The sequence below is a fragment of the Anopheles merus genome, chromosome X (genome assembly GCF_017562075.2).
Source record: "Anopheles merus strain MAF chromosome X, AmerM5.1, whole genome shotgun sequence".
Taxonomy (NCBI): Eukaryota; Metazoa; Arthropoda; class Insecta; order Diptera; family Culicidae; genus Anopheles; species Anopheles merus.
Window position 1 is genome coordinate 19,367,589 of NC_054081.1, and position 18,068 is coordinate 19,385,656.

Consider the following 18,068-nt stretch of genomic DNA (forward strand, 5'->3'; position numbering starts at 1 on the left):
TTTAAAGTTGTGCAGCATGCGTCCCGTGCACTTACAAAGGCAGAGAAAAACTACAGCCAGATAGATCGGGAAGGCTTGGCAATTATCTTTGCTGTGACGAAAATCCATAATTTTATATTTGGACGGCATTTTATTCTACAAACGGACCATAAGCCACTTTTGAGAATTTTCGGCAGCAAGAAAGGCATCCCCGTTCACACCGCTAATCGCTTGCAGAGATTCGCGCTCACCTTACAGCTGTATGATTTCGACATCAATTACGTATCGACCGACAATTTTGGGATCGCCGACATCCTTTCGCGACTGATTCGAAATCACGGAAAGTTAGAGGAGGACTACGTGATTGCTAGCATCGGCCTGTAGGAGGACGATCAGTCGTCGTTAACTCATTGAGTTTAGTTGCATTAAATGCAACGGATGTCGCAACGGCTACTAAAACCGATCCCATTCAGTGGCGGATCTAATGGTAGGCGGACTAGGCGGTTGCCTTTGGCCCCGCCGATTTAGGGGCCCCGTAGATCGCCATTCAGTAGTATGCCGTAAGGACAAGGAGTACTAGCGACAAGGGCCCCCGGGAGGATGGCCGATGGGGCCCCGAGGCTGGCGACTGATTTGCACCCCCCAACCTACCCCCCAACCCCTCCACGAATCCTTAATACCATGTTTGCGCGATACGGTATGCCAGTAACCCTTGTTAGCGATAATGGTCGCCGATTCATCAGTTCCGAATTTGAGGATTTTTGTATTTGTAACGGCATAGAGCACCTCACATCCGCCCCGTTCCACCCTCAGTCTAACGGGCAAGCGGAACGCTTCGTGGATACATTCAAGCGCGCCAGAACCAAAATCACGAGCGATGGAACTGCAATAGAAGATGCACTTGACATGTTTTTACAAACATATCGCTCCACGTCAAATCCTGAAGTGCCAAATAAAGAAGCGCCAGCGACAGTCATGTTCGGACGACAAATTCGCACTTGTTTAGAGCTTATACGCCCTGTGCCTAAACCGCAAGAAACCAATAACGATGAGTAACGCCGCAATTTCGTCCCAAATGATCTAGTCTTCGCAAAGATTTCCTCGTAAAACGGATGGAAATGGAAGCCAGGAAGAAAATTGCGGTATAGAATATAGCACCGTGTTATGACTGAGGACCATAAGATTATACGAAGCCATACCAACCAACTACGTCGTCGGGTCCCTTCTAACCAGCATGCCAGTAAGCGTGATCAACACCTTTTGTCGCTACATATTCTCTTGGATGAGTGGAACCTTACGCCTCCGTCGTCGTCACCTCCCAAGTAACATTTTAAATCTTATCATAGTTTTAACTTTGTTGTTACGGTTATTCCATTAAGCCTCCCTTTTTCATTTGAATGTCTTGTATGACCTAACAAGACTATAATAAAACTCTCTTCAGACTGATAGGGCCCATCTACAGAATTCTGTTAAGACTACTTGTTAAAACCAATTCTAGACCATTGAGATGTGAGGCGTAAATAAATTATCAAAATTACAGCTTATTGCTATGGATATGTTCTTAAGACGGCAATGAAGTAATGATTGTGAAGTCATAATAATGGTGAAGAATTATTTTTGAATTAATATGTTGCCTTTTGCCCGTCATGGGTTCAAGCCCCAAATAGACCGTGCCGCCATACGTAGGACTGACTATCCTGCTATGGGGGGGGAAATCAATAAGTCACTGAAAGCCAACCCCACAAGTGGGTTGGCAGGCCTTGACCGACATCGGTTGTTGAGCCAAACAAGAAGAAGAAGAATATGTTGCCTTAATATTTTTTCTGATTCTGAAATCGCTCGCGTATAAGCAGAAATCCACGCCAAGAAAATTTCACTGTTGAAATACATTATAATAATTTAAAAAATATCAATTATAATCAACTTTTTAGTTTAAAAATAAATTATTTTAAAATATAGTTTTCATTGAAACGCCCTCAATTTGCACAAAAAGCTTATTCAAGGCTGTGGCATGATAAACATGACGGAAAAACGTTTAAAAAAATGCCATTTTTTCTATTTGTCTTGTAAATTATGAATGGGTTTATCTACACATCAACATTGCTGACACGTTTTGGGTACACAAATCAACAATCTTATGCATTAAAATGGATTCAATTGGCTTAAGATAAAGAGGACTTTCCTGATCACAAGTTCAGTCGATTTGTAGTGCTGTATGTGTGGCTAAGATAGTTTTAAACAGCACATAGCTTTAGTAAGCGCTTGTGCAAGACTAACAAGTTTTAACACTCTCCACGTACAGGTAGTGTCCGAGATACGCGGATCCTGGTATATGCAAATTTACACAATCATGGGTTTCTGAATTTGACAGTTCTTTGAACAAATTTTATTGATTTGATACAATATCAGTTAATAGCAACATGATTAAAAAACAAAAAAATGTTTAGAATTTGAATAATAACCCCTCACTGCAAGCAAAAGGAAAAGAAACTTAAATATATAATGGCTGAAAACCGCTTCTTCGCGATTTGCGATAATAGCGTATCTGAGATACAGCCTGTATAGTTTGTTCCAAGTTCCCTTCATTCAAGAATTAATAACCATTTAATAAGATCAGTTGATCTTGATGTCCCAGTCTCAAATAACGTGTCTTAAAACATGCTTTAGAATACGTTTACTGGATGGTTTAAGCCAACCATCTTATAAGTCTTATAAGACAGTCTTATAATAGGTTTCAGAACATTTTAAAGGTTTAACAACTTAAAGACTGTTAAGCATCTATAAAAGACATGTTAAAACTATGTGGCTTCTATTATAGTTTTAACAGACAGTCTTATAATCGCTTTCAGAACGTTTTAAAGTTTTAACAACTTCAAAGACTGTAAAGCAAAATACATTTTAAAACAATAAGGCTTAGTACACTCATAGTAAAGCATTCTTTAGACATGTTTAAGTGTAAAAGCTATAGGAAATGTTTCTTGGGCTGATTCATCGTCATCATCGTCCTCATCGTCTTCATCGTCATCGTCGTTGACGCCACCGTCCGATTCAATTCCGTGTAACCTATCACCGCCGTCCGCTGAATCATCATCTTACAGGACCGTGTCCCAATCATCAGCATCACCACCTCCTGAACGTGATTGCATCCTTGAAGAGTCGCATCGAGGAGCACAGCCGGTACACAACCACGCCGGTCTTTTAGAGATAGAAAAGCACCGCGTTGGTTCGACCCGTACCTGCTGTATTAAAAGAAGGGAGATGTTGTGGGAACGCAGCCTCAGCAGCGCCAGCTGCTGAATTAAAAATCAATGCAACGAAAACGAAGTCCTGCTTCGCTCAGACCATCTGGGAAGCAGTGTATTAGTTGACGGCGACAATCTCGAGGTAATAAAGGAGTTTTGTTATCTTGGGACGGTCGTTACTTCGGACAACAACAACTGTGAGATATATCGCATTGACATTGACACCCGGTGGTCTTCTATGAACACGAGTCTTGAACCATCCGAGCAGAGGATGCAAACGTTATGAGCGTGTTCAAGCGACGTATCCTCCAGACCATCTTTGGCAAAGACAAAGACGTGCTCCATCGTGAGCAGGCCAGAGAGAGAGAGAGAGAGAGAGAGAGAGAGAGAGAGAGAGAGAGAGAGAGAGAGAGAGAGAGAGAGAGAGAGAGAGAGAGAGAGAGAGAGAGAGAGAGAGAGAGAGAGAGACACACAGACTTAAAAACAAAACGGTTGGATATTAGTTCAAATTACAGCATCAACCACAATGCATTTGTTGTCGACGGTATCGATTTCTCGCCATCCCAACTTATTGCTATCGACAACGTGATGCACAGTACACATGTGCAATTTTTACGCTCCGGCGGCGTAGATTTTAGTCCACATGGGAAAAATATAAACATATGTAGACACTCGTTAGATGGCAAAGTAAAGGAAACGAACTGAAACTAATGTACTTGCCAAAAACAGCTACCACAAAAAATCTACAACACTCCTAGCAAATTTTTTCTTCTTCTTTTGGCTCAACAACCGTTGTCGGTCATGACCTGCCTGTACCACTTGTGGGGTTGGCTTTTCAGTGACTTTTGGATTACCCCTCATAGCAGGATAGTAGGACTTACTTATGGCGGCATGGTCTATTTGGGGCTTGAACCAATGACGGGCATGTTGTTAAGTCGTACGAGTTGACGACTGTACTACGAAACCGGCTCTTGCAAATTTCATACTGCTGTTTAAATACAATACAACAGCATCGACTTCGTACAGAAAATCGACATGCTCCCGATTCTTGGAGATAACCCGTTGTTGTACTCGCAGTAGTATTAATAGGTCCAATAGGAATGCATGCAATACGATGTATCGCAGATTAAATAAGCGCGCACGTGGGGGAGGGAGGTATTGTGCAGATAGCATGTGTTGAGCGTGTTACGAACAGTTAAAGCAACTTTGGAATTGCTCCAACTTCAATGGAATGATCTGGTCCCTCAATTTTGTTTGTTATGTGATAGCGATCGTGGCCTTGGTATAGAATAGTATGTAATGTTTATTTAAAAAATAACCAAATCTAGTAAATTTACTCGAACATTTCAAAGTGCCTCTATCTAGCTATCCAAGGCTCCTGACTAGACAATTGAGACAGAGTTTCATCTCTCTCTCTCTTTCTCTCTCTCTCTTACTCTATCCCTTTATCTCTCTCGTTCGATCACTCTTCTTCTCACTATTTCTCTTTCTCTTTCTCTTTCTCTTTCTCTTTCTCTTTCTCTTTCTCTTTCTCTTTCTCTTTCTCTTTCTCTTCTCTTCTCTTTTCTCTTCTCTTTCTCTTTCTCTTTCTCTTTCTCTTTCTCTTTCTCTTTCTCTTTCTCTTTCTCTTTCTCTTTCTCTTTCTCTTTCTTTTCTCTTTCTCTTTCTCTTTCTCTTTCTCTTTCTCTTTCTCTTTCTCTTTCTCTTTCTCTTTCTCTTTCTCTTTCTCTTTCTCTTTCTCTTTCTCTTTCTCTCCTTTACATTTTTACTTGTTCTTCATGAGGGTTGCCTCCGATTTGGACGACTTGAGCCGTAACCGCTGCTCGCAGAACAGATTACCGAAGGTGGCCGATGCGCCCGGTAATGCCTGCGTCGGGCTGGTCACGGCGGACACACTGCCAGTGCTGATGAACGAGGCTGACGAACTGCTGGCGGACAAGGGTAAAGTCGATGCAGTGTGCGTCCCAGTCGGCGTCGTCGGCGAGAAGTCGTGTTTCTTGCTTCGGTCCCGTATTGGAAATTTGTTTCGTGAGCAGCTTAGGTCCAGTTCGAGCGTGTTGAACCGGGGTCGCGTACTGGCCGTCGCACCAGCGCTGCAGCTTTGTGCTCCAATTGAACGTGGTCGATGGGCAACGGTAGGCGGGAGCGTGGTAGACGCGGAGGAAACGGTGGTGGGTTCACATAAGCGCATGGTGACTTCTTCTTCGGCCGGGGGTGGCTCGGGCACAACAATCGTAGTCCGTGCCTTTGGCAGCTTCGGCGTGGACGACATTTCGTCCAGATTTTCTACGCTCGCCTCGTGCACACTGGCGAGTGGTGGTGAGCGAAGAAGAAAGGCGACGCCACCGGCGAGCGGCGGCCCCTTGCCCGGCACCGCCGACGGTGGGAGATTCTGCGTTTGGATCTGGAGCGGGGTGTTGAGTGCTTTGGCAGTGGTTGCGGCTAACATGAGTTGTGGCTGCTGTTGGTGCTGCTGTTTGCTCGTTGCGCCATCGGGCGTTGATTGATTGCCGGTCCCTAAAAAGTCGAGATCCAGGAACAGCTCCTGCAGGAAGCGGCGCGAACCAAGCCGATACGTGTTGCAGCCGAGCAGCCGGCACACCTCCGAGTACAGGCAAACGTTCTGGAAGGCGGTCGGGTGAGACTGTTTTAAATCAAGCAGGACGCTGCGGGATTGTTTGCTCCACACTGGGTTCGCCATACGCTGCACGTGCCGCAGCACGTTATTGGCAATCGTTTCGTCTAACGGGGGTCGGTCAATAGCGCCAACCGCCAGGTTCCAGCTCTCCTCCGGACGTTTGCTCCGGCAACAACGGACGCATTGGGAGCGGTTGTGCATGGCGTACGACCACCACTGCGGCTGACCGTCCTCCGTATTATCGTGGGGATTCGCATCGTGTTGGGAGGAAGACGAGGGCGAACTGAACGACGGATGGGCTGACGCAAAGCCCTTTGTCTCGCACTCGTAATCAACCACAATGCCTTCGTGCACCTCTGGATCGGTTTTGATCCGCGCCTTTGTCACCTGCATCGATCTGCCCGTTTCTTTGGTTCGCGTTTTAGAGCGATCTAGCTGTACCAGCGATCCGAGCGCTAGTGAGCGACGTGTCTCTAGCTCTGGGAACAGCTCCATTATATCTAGCGGGAAACAAATTCCTGAGAGGAGGGCAATGAAAAAAAAGAACAACGGAAAGGGGAGTTTTTATTTTGTTCGGACACCAATTGGATTGGTTCGTGCCGTGTTCTAGCTTAACTCTCTTACCGATAAAACAAGGTCCTTGCGTATTTGACTTGGTGGGGTGAAATGAAGATTTCATCTTAACGCTGGGATGTCCATCCTCGCTTAAGGAGTAGCTAGAAAGATTTAAAAGAAACGAATGAATCACCATGTGCGTTCCGCCTTCTACTGTTCAACTTACTGCTGTAAACTGAGGCGATGGTATTTGCGATCGAGACTGCGAATCTTGGCACTGGACTCACTCGGTTCGATAAACATAGGAGTGCGGAAGGAATAAAACAGCCGCTCACTACCATCCAGCAGCTGCTGCACATCCTCCGGATCGGTCATATCCGCAGACGAGCTGGAGAGCAAGGGTCGTCTCACGTGGAACAGATGCCGATGGTGCTTGCGCCCACTTATGACCTCCCGCTCGACGCTGCCCGGGTGTGAGCTACCCGGTATGGGCGAAAGCTCCCCTGTCACCGAGACAAGACAGGAGGAGGCCGGAAAGGACATGCTGTTGGCTGTGCTGTCGTCTTCGGTCGAGGCGAAGCTGTGTCGCCGTCGCCCGGGGCCCTCGCAGTCACTCTCGTTGCTGGCGCTCGATGCTGACACCGCCGTTTCCCAATAGTTCGGCTCCGTCACCGGCCAGTGGGTGTTACGGTCGTGCCGCACCGCAACCCAGCCCATCGTACGCAGCGCGTCGGCACCCTGTGCCGTGCTCGCCACCAGACAGAGGCCACCGAGTGCGGTCGCCCGGATCGAGTACACGTCCGCACTACGCACCAGCTGCACCACATGGGCCAGCAGCCACGGTACGTGCTCAGTGAAGTACTCGATAGCTTCCTTGCTGGTGCAGGCATGCATCAGAGCCCACAGTGCCGCCTTCAGCCGCAGGCAGTCGCGCTCGTTACTGCACTGGCTCGCTCGGACGCGCTCCGCTAGTTCCAGCAGCCGGCCGTGCGTCAGCAGCTGTGAGAAACCTTTGCTCGTTTGCACCAGCTGCCCGTACAGATGCGGAGCGAGGTTCGGGGCGCCAGCGCCCCCATTATCACCCGGGGAACCGCTTGCCACGTGCCGCCTGCTGTACGTACCGTCCTCCGTACGTATATGCTGCGTCAGGTGGGCGTGCGTGTCCGCCTCGACCAGCAGCACGTACTGCTCGTTGTACACCGCGACCCACTGCTCGAGCTCGCGCACCGTGTGTGCCTCGGGATGGAAGATTCCGCGCGGGATCGAGTAGAAGCGCATCATCACCATCTTGCCGCGATGGCCGAGCTTGTCCAGCCGGGGCCAGAAGTGTGCCAGCTCCTCCAAGTAGGCCCGCTCGTAGCACGCCTCCTCGAGCAGCTCGAGCGCTGCCGTCTGGACGCAGCGAGCCTGACCGTCCCCGAGCATGGCCGCGACGAGCTTCAGCATCAGCTGTATGCCCCACACCTCGAAGTTGGGCAGCCGGGCGCGGAGCAGCACGCGCAGCATCTGCGTTGCGTACAGGCGCGCCTTTGGCGACGGGTGCCGCAGCAGCGCCTTCGCCAGGATGACACGCGGTTCGCCTTCGAGACTGTAGTCCAGCCCGGACACGATAAGTTTCACGTAGCACAGGTGATTCGTCTTGAGCACGATCGTGGATAGCTCCTTGAACACGTCGGTGTTGCGCAGTATCTCAAGACCGCCCTCCGTCCGACACATACGCCCAATGAACAGGAAGTAGTGCTGGCACATCGTGCCGGTCATGTGCAGCGGACTGAACAGACACTCGTGCGCGGACTTTTTCGCGTGAATTGCCAGCAGCTGACGGCTGATGTCGGTGAAAAGGTCGGTCAGGATGCGTATGTACTCGAGCTGGAAACACAGGGGGGTTATGTTAATTCAAGGGTTCAATCAAAGCCCTTCCGAGCTTACCTCCGTCGATTGAAGCATCGCATCGATCAGCTCCAGTCCAGCTGTTACGTATGCTGGCATCTGCCGGTTGCTGTTGAGGTGCGCAAAGTCTTGGTGCGAGAAGCGGTTGTTGCTCGGCTTGAAGTAGTCCACAATCCGGCGCACAAAGCGTGTATTCTGTTCGTCTAGCTTCGTGCCCAACAAGTCCGACTGAAAAGAACATTCATCAAGCGATATTAAACAACCGTATCTTGCCGCTTTGCTCCCAATACTAGGCTACCACACACACACACACACACACACCCGCAGTATCGTGATGATAATGTCCCAGTCCCACAGGTTGGCATCCTTCACCGAGAGCACCCTCGATTCTTTCAGCAACCGGTCGCCCTCGGTAATGCTGGCCCACAGCTGCTGCAGCATGTTGCGCTTGGACGACCGTTTCATCGAACCGGTGCGGCTGGTTGTGCGCGACACGTCCCGCAAAAAACCGTCGTAGTTGGCGCTCCACTCGTACGCACCGCCACCGCCGCTGCCGCCACTACTGTTCAGGAAGATGTTCCCGAACAATCCACCGAACGTGCCACCGGCCGAGCCGCTGCCGATGCCGCCACCGCTCGAGCTGCTCGAATCGTGCCGCGACCGCTTCAGCCCATCCAGCGTGCCGTACTTGAATGCACTGGCCACGCCGCCCACCCCCAACGGGCTGCCCTGCCCTCCTGCGACTCGCACCGGTGCAACGAGTTCGCGCCGAAACGCGCGGGTGTTAATCAGCTCGCCGCTCTGGATGATGCAGTCGAGGTACAGGCTGCAGCTGGCCGGTCGGTTCTGCAGCATCAGGTGGTGCTGCTGCAGTGCGGTGATGGCCGCCCGCGCCTGATGGTTCCCCTCGATGGCGCGGGCCACCAGCATTGGCAGGGTGGCGGTAGGCGTCCGGGCACACAGCTCCGCCGGCAGCAGACAGTGCAGCTGGTGGGTGATGCGGGCTAGCAGTATCGTCGCCCGGACCGAGATGAGCGTGTCGCTCGAGACGATGACCTCGATCAGCGCGTTCAGCAGCCCGTTCTCGACAAAGCAGTAGAGCAGCAGGGCGAGATGGATTTCGCACAGGTTCGGAACGGCCCCGGCCAGGCTCGGCAGGATCGCAATGCCTTCTGCCGCGACGAAGCCCTCGTGCAGGCGCCACGCGTCCTGATACTCGGCTGGGTCCACCGCCGCCATCGCGACCGAGTATTCGTCGGTCCACACCGGCTGGGGCAGCCCGATCAGCTCGTACAGCAAATCCAACACCACCTTTCGGATCTCGAGCTGGTTCAGGTAGAGGATATCGATGAAGGCGCGCAGCCCGGACGGTCGGTGCGGGTCGCAGAACTCGATCGTGCCGGCCCAGGACCGCAGCACTGACAGCAGCGCCAACCGGCTGCAGGTGAAGCGCAGATCCCGCGCGTCCTTGTTCCGGTCGAGGATGCCGATGCGGTATGTAAAATCGCAGTACGGTGCGGCGAAGCAATCCAGCCGCACGCCCGCAATGTCGCGCGTCTGGGGCCACTCGAGCAGGTACAGCAGCACGCCGCACAGGCTCTCGGCGATGCGCGGGCTGTGGCATTCCAGCACGCTGCGCGTAATTACGCCCACACCGCCACACTCGATCAGCAGTAGCGGATTCAGCACGCCAACTTCACACAAAGTCGCCAGACAGCAGCGCAGCAGCCGATCCTCTCCACCAGATCCTCCCACGCCCGAATGAGCACCGCCTGCGCCCGCTCCCGCTGCTCCTGGAACGCCGCCGCCGCCGCCTCCTCCAGCACCTCCGCCGGGTCCTGCGGATCCGGCCATGCCGCCTGCGCCACTTTCGCACAGTGCGACCAGGCAGCGCACGAGGGCCGGTTGCAGCTCCTCCGGTGCGACCACCAGCATCCTACGCACCAGCTTTAGCGCCTGCAGCCGTTCCTCCCCATTCCGCAGCATCACGTCCAGGCTGCGGCAGACGAGGTGCGGCAGCTGTAACCGATTGAACTCGCGCAAATCGCTCGGCGCTAGCAGCAGGCGGCGCATCACACGCAGCGCACCAGCCCGTATTTGGGGCAGCGGGTGAACGAGACTGCGTGCCACACAGCAAACCCACTGCTGCACCGCATACCCTAGGCAAGCGTCCCGCTCGGCCGCGAGCAGCCCGACCGACCGGCCCGGCGGCTGGACCGCCAGCTCGAGCGAGGCACCACTGTCCAGGCCGGCGTCGCGCTTCCACCGGTCGATCAGCTTCGCCAGCCCATTCAACAAGCTGAGCCGCTTGTTCACGGTAGTGTGAGGCGAACAGAGCCCGCCATAGATATCGACCGCATTTTCCCGCAGTGACTTGTCCGTGTCCAGTCGGTAACAGTCTTCCGGTGCGGGGCGACCTACAAAAAAAACAAAAACGGAAACGATAAGTGGCGCACAGTGCACATGAAGAAAAAAAAGATTTATCGTTCGATTGGAAAACAGCTGAACAGCGGATGAGGTAGGGTGTGGAGGGAGCAGCGAAAGCAGGAATGAGATGCAATTAGGTGGTTGGTTATTTTTAATCCTGGTAGACTGAGGCTAACTGTTGAAAGACATACAACACGGAAAGGAGTGGGGCACGCGGCTGGGGGATTCCGATCGAAAGCATTCTTTCCTCCCCGTACGGACCGCCGTCTCTATACACCTCCTGTACTGACTGTTTGTTTTGTTTTCGCGATTGGTCACTGAACTCCAATACTGCGCACAAGGGGCGCACGCGGGGCGCGGAGGATGTGTTCATATGACCTTTCAACCAGTCGGACCTGTAATGATATTATCAACGGGGTGTGAAGGAGGTAGTAAAAATCCACTTACTTTTTTGCCTTAAGCTTCGCCGGATCATCCAGCTGGACATGGCCATTTTGAGGATGTGTGTTTGTGTGATTGTGAGGATGCCACAGATGGGCCACTCTTCCGTGACGCGCTCGCTATCAATGCCCCCGCTATTGCTCGGACTGCCAATGTAAAGCTTCCTCGCGTCCCCGTGCGTCCCCTCCCTGGTCGGACGTTTCGGGATTTATTTTCGTCTCGCGTAGCGCTGATGGACGATGTGTTTTGTTGATGGGCGCAGCGATTGGTGGCGGTTGCCTCGCTAGGCAAACAACCCCGGGGATCGCACTTCACGGTTCGGTCACGACCTCCGGCACACTATATGCCACACCACCGCCGACGGTCGGCGACGCAAGATGCTTTTTGATCGACGCGCCCCCTCCCCCGTACGGCGTAGTCTTTTCTCGATCGCACGTAAGGTTGACTGTTGCTGCTACCTGATCGGTTGCATTGCAGGATTCGTTCTTTCTAAAGATATGCACACACACACGCGCGCACGCACACACACACACACACAGAGACGCACGCTTAGATTTACACCCGACGCACACCTCCACGGGCCACAATCAAAATAACCGACGCTCACCAACGGAGTAGGGGGTGCCCGGTCCGAACTGACATCAGAGCCCCGCGTGGCGCGGTAGATACAACAGCGGTAGAAGCAATGGAGCGGCCGAGAGGTGCTGGGTTGTGGGTTTGATGTACACTTTTATGTTCCCACGCGCACCTGGTCGAAGATATTATGTGCGTCTTTGTGGTGATTGAACGTAACTAGTGCTTTTCCTTTTCTTCGCTTTCACCACTGCTTGTGTCTAGGCAAAACGGGGGCCTAATTCGTCTCCCTCTTGGTCCGCTTGTTGTTTGGCAAGTGGTTACGCGGAACTCTACAACAGATGCGACATTTTCCGATGGCTGTCAATTCCTGTTTATAGAGTGACCAGAACAAGGTGTATCAATATGAGAAGCAAGGTCAAGATCTATGTATGTACTAGATCAAATATTAGACAAAATCGAGGATGTTAGGGAGGTGGCAACGCTCATCGGAAGCGATTTTATCGGACGAAATTTATATGGGATTTGACAGATAACGTCGGACGTGCGATTTCGTCGTCCGACGTTATCTGTCAAATCCCATATAAAAATTTGAGACGCCGTCCAATAAAATCGCATGCGAAAAAGCGTTGCCACCGCCCTTAGGCCGAAAATACACGGACCGGAATTTTGTGGCCCCGAAATTCCGCCTGCTGGCAAACCCATGTACAAACTGTCAACGGCAACTTTCCCGAACTGTCATATCCATACATTATTCAGCAAGTGGCATTCCCCGGCCGCGAAATTCCGGTCCGTGTTTTTTCGGCCTAATGTTGTTGCGCGCAACATTGTTGCTCGGAAACATATCGCGGAAGTAGTCTATGAATGTTGCTGGCAACACTGTATAGCGTCAAAAAGTAAGGCAATTAACAGCTCATAGTTTATTTTTTATCATTCCCCAAATAACCAAGATACCGAAAACGCCACCAATTTCCTGTACTAAAATCCAGTTGCATCGAACAAATTTAAAAAAAAAACTGTCAGTTTGGTGGGTTAAGCTACGGCTAGATGATAGCTACTTGTATGCGGCTACAAATGACAGCTACCGATTTCCTTTGTTCTAGAACTGTCAGCATGTCGCCGCTCGTAACCCGATGTATGCGGGTTACGAGCGGCTACACAGTGACATATCTGTTATCGCTCATGTTTATACCATACATTGAAGTGTTGGAAAGTGACATTCAAAAATAAAATTTATTTTTAAATTGCATAATTATTTCAAAAATTTAAATTATATATGAAAGAAAATGTTATAACATAATTTAAAATTATAAACCGTGTGTCTCGGTAGGTAAAACGAGTAAAGGTAGGTTGGAAACACAATTATTGAAAAAATATCTTGTTTTGTTGGGCACACATTTGGGGCTATTATTATCAGTTTTCTAGGAACATCCAAGCAGACATATTTGGTACGCCGGTCAAAGATACATCGAAAGATTAATTCGACATGGAAGCAATAATTGGATCATATAAAAATAAAAAAAAACGTAAGTTTATTTGTTCTCGAAAATAAATAATCATTACAGTCCTATAATTTCTTTGTTTTTAGCCAATACAAGCAACGGAAAAGGTACTGCACCTGATCCAGCTGGTTGGAACCTATCCATGTCTGTGGAAGGATTCCGGCCGGCAGTATAAAAACCACGAAATACGCCACCAGGCTTGGCGAGAAATTGGAGCAGCGCTGGACGAAAAACCTGAGGACGCCCAGGAAAAATGGAAAAACCTTATGAATACCTACGGACGCACCAAAAAAGAAATCGCACGAAGCCAAACAACGGGTTCCGGTAAGTAAAATTCTCTTTTTTATTAAACTTTTTTAGTATTCACAGAGTACAAACCAGGCTGTTTTCAAAATAATATTTTATTTGTGTTTTGATACTGTTTTTTAGGCGCCAGCAAAATCTTGCAGGATGTGTGGTACGGCTACGAAGCCATGTCGTTTCTGCACGACACAGTTGTTCCGCGTCGAACGCTAAATAGTGTAAGTAAAAAAGTGTGTATGTAGAATGGTAATGGTTGCCGGTTGAATTTTACATTAAGTTATTCTACGAGGCTGTGGTAGAGAAAACGGAAGTGGATCGTTTAATTTCAAATGCCGCGCCAAGTGCAATCGCATGTTTTGCAACACTCTAGTCGGTCTCAAAGCAACATGTCGAAGAGGTAACATTGAAATAGTGGATTCAACGTTAGATTCTTCAGATGTAGATGCCGTATTTCTAGAGCGTGCAAGAAGTGTTGAATTATAGTTACAAAGTAGATGTCTGCGTTTGAAATTGTGCAGATGTATTGTTGCAAGGACAACTTTTTCCGCTACATCTGGTTCCAATTCCATTGGTTTTGCCAAAACTCTCCACACCTTTGCATCAATACCAAAACCGTTTTCAACTGTTCGACGAGCGCGTGAATGTCTGTAATTGAACAAACGTTCAATTGAGTTTGCTGCATGCATTCCGCTGAAAGGTCGAAGGCAATATTCTTTAAATGCAAAGGCTTGATCACCCAAAAAGAAATATGGCACCTCGATATTGTAGGGAATGTGCAAAATTTCAGGAACAGGTATATTTAACTCCCGTCGCTCCAGCCTTTCATATATAGCACTGTTTGCTAAGACACCTCCATCTGAGATACGCTCTTGACAACCGACATCAGCAAAAATAAAGTTGCAATTTGCGTCCACTATACCCAACAGCACGATGCTAAAGTTTTGTTTGTAGTTGAAAAATTGGCTTCCAGTATTTGCCGGCTGTTTTAACGTCACATGTTTTCCATCAATGGACCCTATTACGTGGGGAAAATTCCATTTTTCTTCAAAGACTTTTGAGATCTTGAGCCATTCTGTAGCATTAGACGGTAACTGAAACGAAATAAAATTAAAATAAATTTTTCTATATTATTACAGGCAAATCTGGTAAAAACTCCTACGGCGTCAACCTCCAACACTTGCTCTACAACCACCTCCACAGCTGCCCCTACAGATACCTCCACCTCCACTGCTGCCCCTACAGCTATCTCCACCTCCACTGCTGCCTCAACAGCTACCTCCGACTTAGACAGTGGTATGCTTCAGGGCCGAACGCCTTCCAAAGGTCAAAAGAGGAAGCTCGACCGTTCAACACGATCACAGCAAATTGCAGATTGTTTAGAGACTGTTAAAGCCTTGGTAAACCCAGCTACTACTTCTGCAGCGTCCTTTTCCAAAGCCAGAGCTTTGGGTAGCTTAGTAGAAGCACAAGTTGCCACTTACGAGCAAAGTCACCCACAGTTCTGTGCAAAGCTTATTCATGCTGTGACAACAACAATGAACGAGCAAATTGAAAAATTTTATGAAGATCAACTAGTGGAACACAATGATCATGCCTACTTCTAATTACCCAAGTGCCTATTTGTTAGCTGTTTTACTTTGACAGTAAATTCTATGAACTTTTGGTACAAGAAAAATAAAAATTAAGAATTTTGATGAAATAATCTTCATAACAGTACGATTTAGCCTTTAACGCATGAATTTGTGTTAATAAAATATAAATGTTTTCTATTGTTTGCTAAAAACGTATCTTTCGCAGTTTGTATATTAAATTGGGTGATGATTACTGGGCAGTTCGGTGGAGACATTTAGGGTTCCCCAAGACGATAGTTTAGGCCGGTTTCGTAGTACAGGCTGTCCTCGAGATACACGGTACCTCTTATTCGCGGATTCGGAGATACGCGGTTTTCAAAATTTGACAGTTCTTTGAGCAAATTGTACTGATTTCACACATCAATTTTAAATTGCCAAATAATAAAGGTTTGAAACTGTTATATTCAGTCCGAATCATAGCAAATAATTAATAAAGTGGGTTAAACAACACCCTACTTGCAAAATTACACGATAATAAGGGGTATTTTGGTTGCAAATCACGAGAAGCGACAAACGCGGAAATTTGAGTTGTTCCATAAGCAATGTTATTAATTATACGTGTGGTAAGTAATTATATAATTTCATGAAATATACTAACTTTGTCTAACTTTTCTCTCTGCTGGTATTATTTTCTATGAATGAAATATGATTAAAAGAGAGCAAATATGATGGAAAAATAGAACATAATGCATATTTCAATATGCAACACATTTTAAACGTTCGATTTTTTAGTAACAAAGATGAAATAACACAAAAACATGGTTTAAAAAATATTTGTTTATGAATAATTCCTGCTTTTATTTTCATATTTCATAAAAATCATCAGAAAAGTCCAAGAAGTATAAAATTACTAATTAATTTAATATGGTGCAATATTGAAGGCAACCAATGGAATAACCGGTACCATGTGTAAAATAAAATATTTTATAAATATTAAATGAAGCTTTAAAATTCTAATTTCTTTATCAAAGTTAATAAGGCTAATGCCTTTATCATTACAGCAAATTTAAAATTTATTAATAAGTATCACACCATAAGTTATGAAAGTTTTAAAATTAAAAAGTATCACTTCTCATACAAAATAAATGGGATACCCGTTTATACCGGTCGTAGAGATAAGGTGTATCAAAAGTAAATATATTTAAATATTAAGGTTTTTTTTTTTAAATAAGTTCATCATGTTCCCTTCTTAAGAATAAAATTTCCTAACGAAACGTGAAAAAATTAAGTAGTTACTGCTTTTAAATAAAAAGTTATTTCAGTATAAAAATTAAAATATTACCCGAATATCCGGTCGTAGAGTTAAAGATACATTAGATGTATTGAATACTATGGGACTTTCGAAATATTCCTATTAAACAAATACAATTCATCATAGATGGATATATCGGATCGAATACAATCCATCTTGGATGGATATATGTGATATATCACGTCGGAATATTTACACTCATCAGTTCGGTCCTATTTCTATTTATAACTTACGTGTCTTCCCTGGAACTTATAACGTCCCTGGTCATTCTAGGACCAATCCGTGAGAGCAAATAGTAAAATTCTTCCTTATTCACCCTTAGAAAGCTATTGAGCTGGCCATTTGGTCCTTCTCTGTCAATTGCCCGAAACAACCGGCTCCATACACTTTCCCGCTCCAGGAAGAGATCGGTCATCCAGCAGCGCCTTTCGATTTCCTGTTGATTTTCTTCTTCCTCCTCTTCAATAAGAAGCATCATTAAAGTAGCCACTTCAGAAGCAATAGCTGGTAGAAGTTGAGTTTGATCCATTTTATCGTTGTTCTTAAAATAAACAATAAAACTTATGGAGCAAAGCACAAACCAATCATCTTTTACAAGTATAAACACAAATCAATCATAGATGACAAGCGTAATATGACAGCAAACCAAACAAGCGTAGCTGGGCTCCCAAACGATAGCTACATTCCGCAGCTACATTTGACATTAAGAACAAAAGAAATTGGTAGCTGTCATTTGTAGCCGCATACAAGTAGCTATCATCTAGCCGTAGCTTTAAACATCACATCTACAGAAGCGGCCACTTCAATGTTTGTTAAAGTCAGTTTTTGTTTTGTACTCAGTACATTTACTCAACGTGTATCACTCCAAAATATGTTGATTTGTGCAAAGGAAGCTGTAAAACTTGTGTGTTTAAGTTCATTTGTTGTGAAACACATTTTTGTAAGATGTGGATGCATGTGTTCCCATATAACCAAGATACCGAAAACGCCAACAATTTCTTGTACTAAAAATCCAGTTCCATCAAACAAAGCTAAAAAACTGTCAGTTTGGTGGGTTAAGCCACACGGCCACAGAAGCAGCCACTCCCACTTCCGTGGGAGTGTCACTTACATCACTTCACTTCAACTTCAGCAATATTATTGGTCTAGAAACTATGCACTGAGCAGCGAAATGAAAGAGTTCATTCGCAAGTAAACAAACACAAATATACAAATATTACACATGAATGTTTTACAACAAACCAATTGAAACACACACGTTTAATTGCTTCCTTTGCACAATAAAATAACATTTTAACACAGGTGAAACATGTTGAGCAAATAAATTGCCCGTGCATAAAAATCTGCCCAAGTAGCCTTAAGAAACTCTATTTGATTATTAACAGTTTTTTAAAGCCTTTAATAATCAAATAGAGTTTCTTAAGAGAATATTCAAGGCATGTAACGCTTCTCCTATGTAATGTAGAGGGCTGACCCAAGTAGCACAATCCTGTTAAGAAACCGTTAAAGTATGCCTAAAAGTATTACTTTTAGCTTTTCATACAGCAGTAATTTCAGGGCTTAAAACACTGCGTAACGCTTTCCTGGCTTCGTCAATGCTTCGTTAACAATTAAAATTTTGCCGGCATTTTTAAC

The 18,068-nt window shown here is 46.9% G+C and overlaps 2 protein-coding genes across 2 annotated transcripts; both read right to left on the reverse strand.

Moving 5' to 3' along the window:
- Positions 1-4,920: 4,920 nt before the first annotated feature.
- LOC121592686 (rapamycin-insensitive companion of mTOR) lies at positions 4,921-12,091 on the reverse strand. The gene is made up of 6 exons (XM_041914356.1): positions 11,179-12,091; positions 8,626-10,721; positions 8,344-8,532; positions 6,641-8,283; positions 6,484-6,575; positions 4,921-6,377 (listed from the first exon to the last, which is right to left on the reverse strand). Exons 1-6 carry the CDS (start codon positions 11,222-11,224, stop codon positions 4,987-4,989), a joined length of 5,457 nt encoding a protein of 1,818 aa, XP_041770290.1. The 5' UTR covers positions 11,225-12,091; the 3' UTR covers positions 4,921-4,986.
- A 1,621-nt stretch (positions 12,092-13,712) lies between these two features.
- On the reverse strand, positions 13,713-17,255 carry LOC121593281. Its single transcript, XM_041915517.1, has 2 exons — positions 16,667-17,255; positions 13,713-14,641 (listed from the first exon to the last, which is right to left on the reverse strand). Exons 1-2 carry the CDS (start codon positions 16,960-16,962, stop codon positions 14,569-14,571), a joined length of 369 nt encoding a protein of 122 aa, XP_041771451.1. The 5' UTR covers positions 16,963-17,255; the 3' UTR covers positions 13,713-14,568.
- Positions 17,256-18,068: the final 813 nt, after the last annotated feature.

Bases quoted from the DNA above. Each gene is read 5' to 3' on its own strand.
- LOC121593281 (XM_041915517.1), bottom strand. From the start codon at position 16,962: ATGGATCAAACTCAACTTCTACCAGCTATTGCTTCTGAAGTGGCTACT. The intron at 14,642-16,666 runs GTAAGTTATAAA...ATTTCGTTTCAG, and splicing joins ATAAGTTCCAGGGAAGACAC to TTACCGTCTAATGCTACAGA.
- LOC121592686 (XM_041914356.1), bottom strand. From the start codon at position 11,224: ATGGCCATGTCCAGCTGGATGATCCGGCGAAGCTTAAGGCAAAAAA. The intron at 6,576-6,640 runs GTAAGTTGAACA...AAATCTTTCTAG, and splicing joins CATCGCCTCAGTTTACAGCA to CTACTCCTTAAGCGAGGATG. The intron at 6,378-6,483 runs GTAAGAGAGTTA...CCCTCCTCTCAG, and splicing joins GCAAGGACCTTGTTTTATCG to GAATTTGTTTCCCGCTAGAT.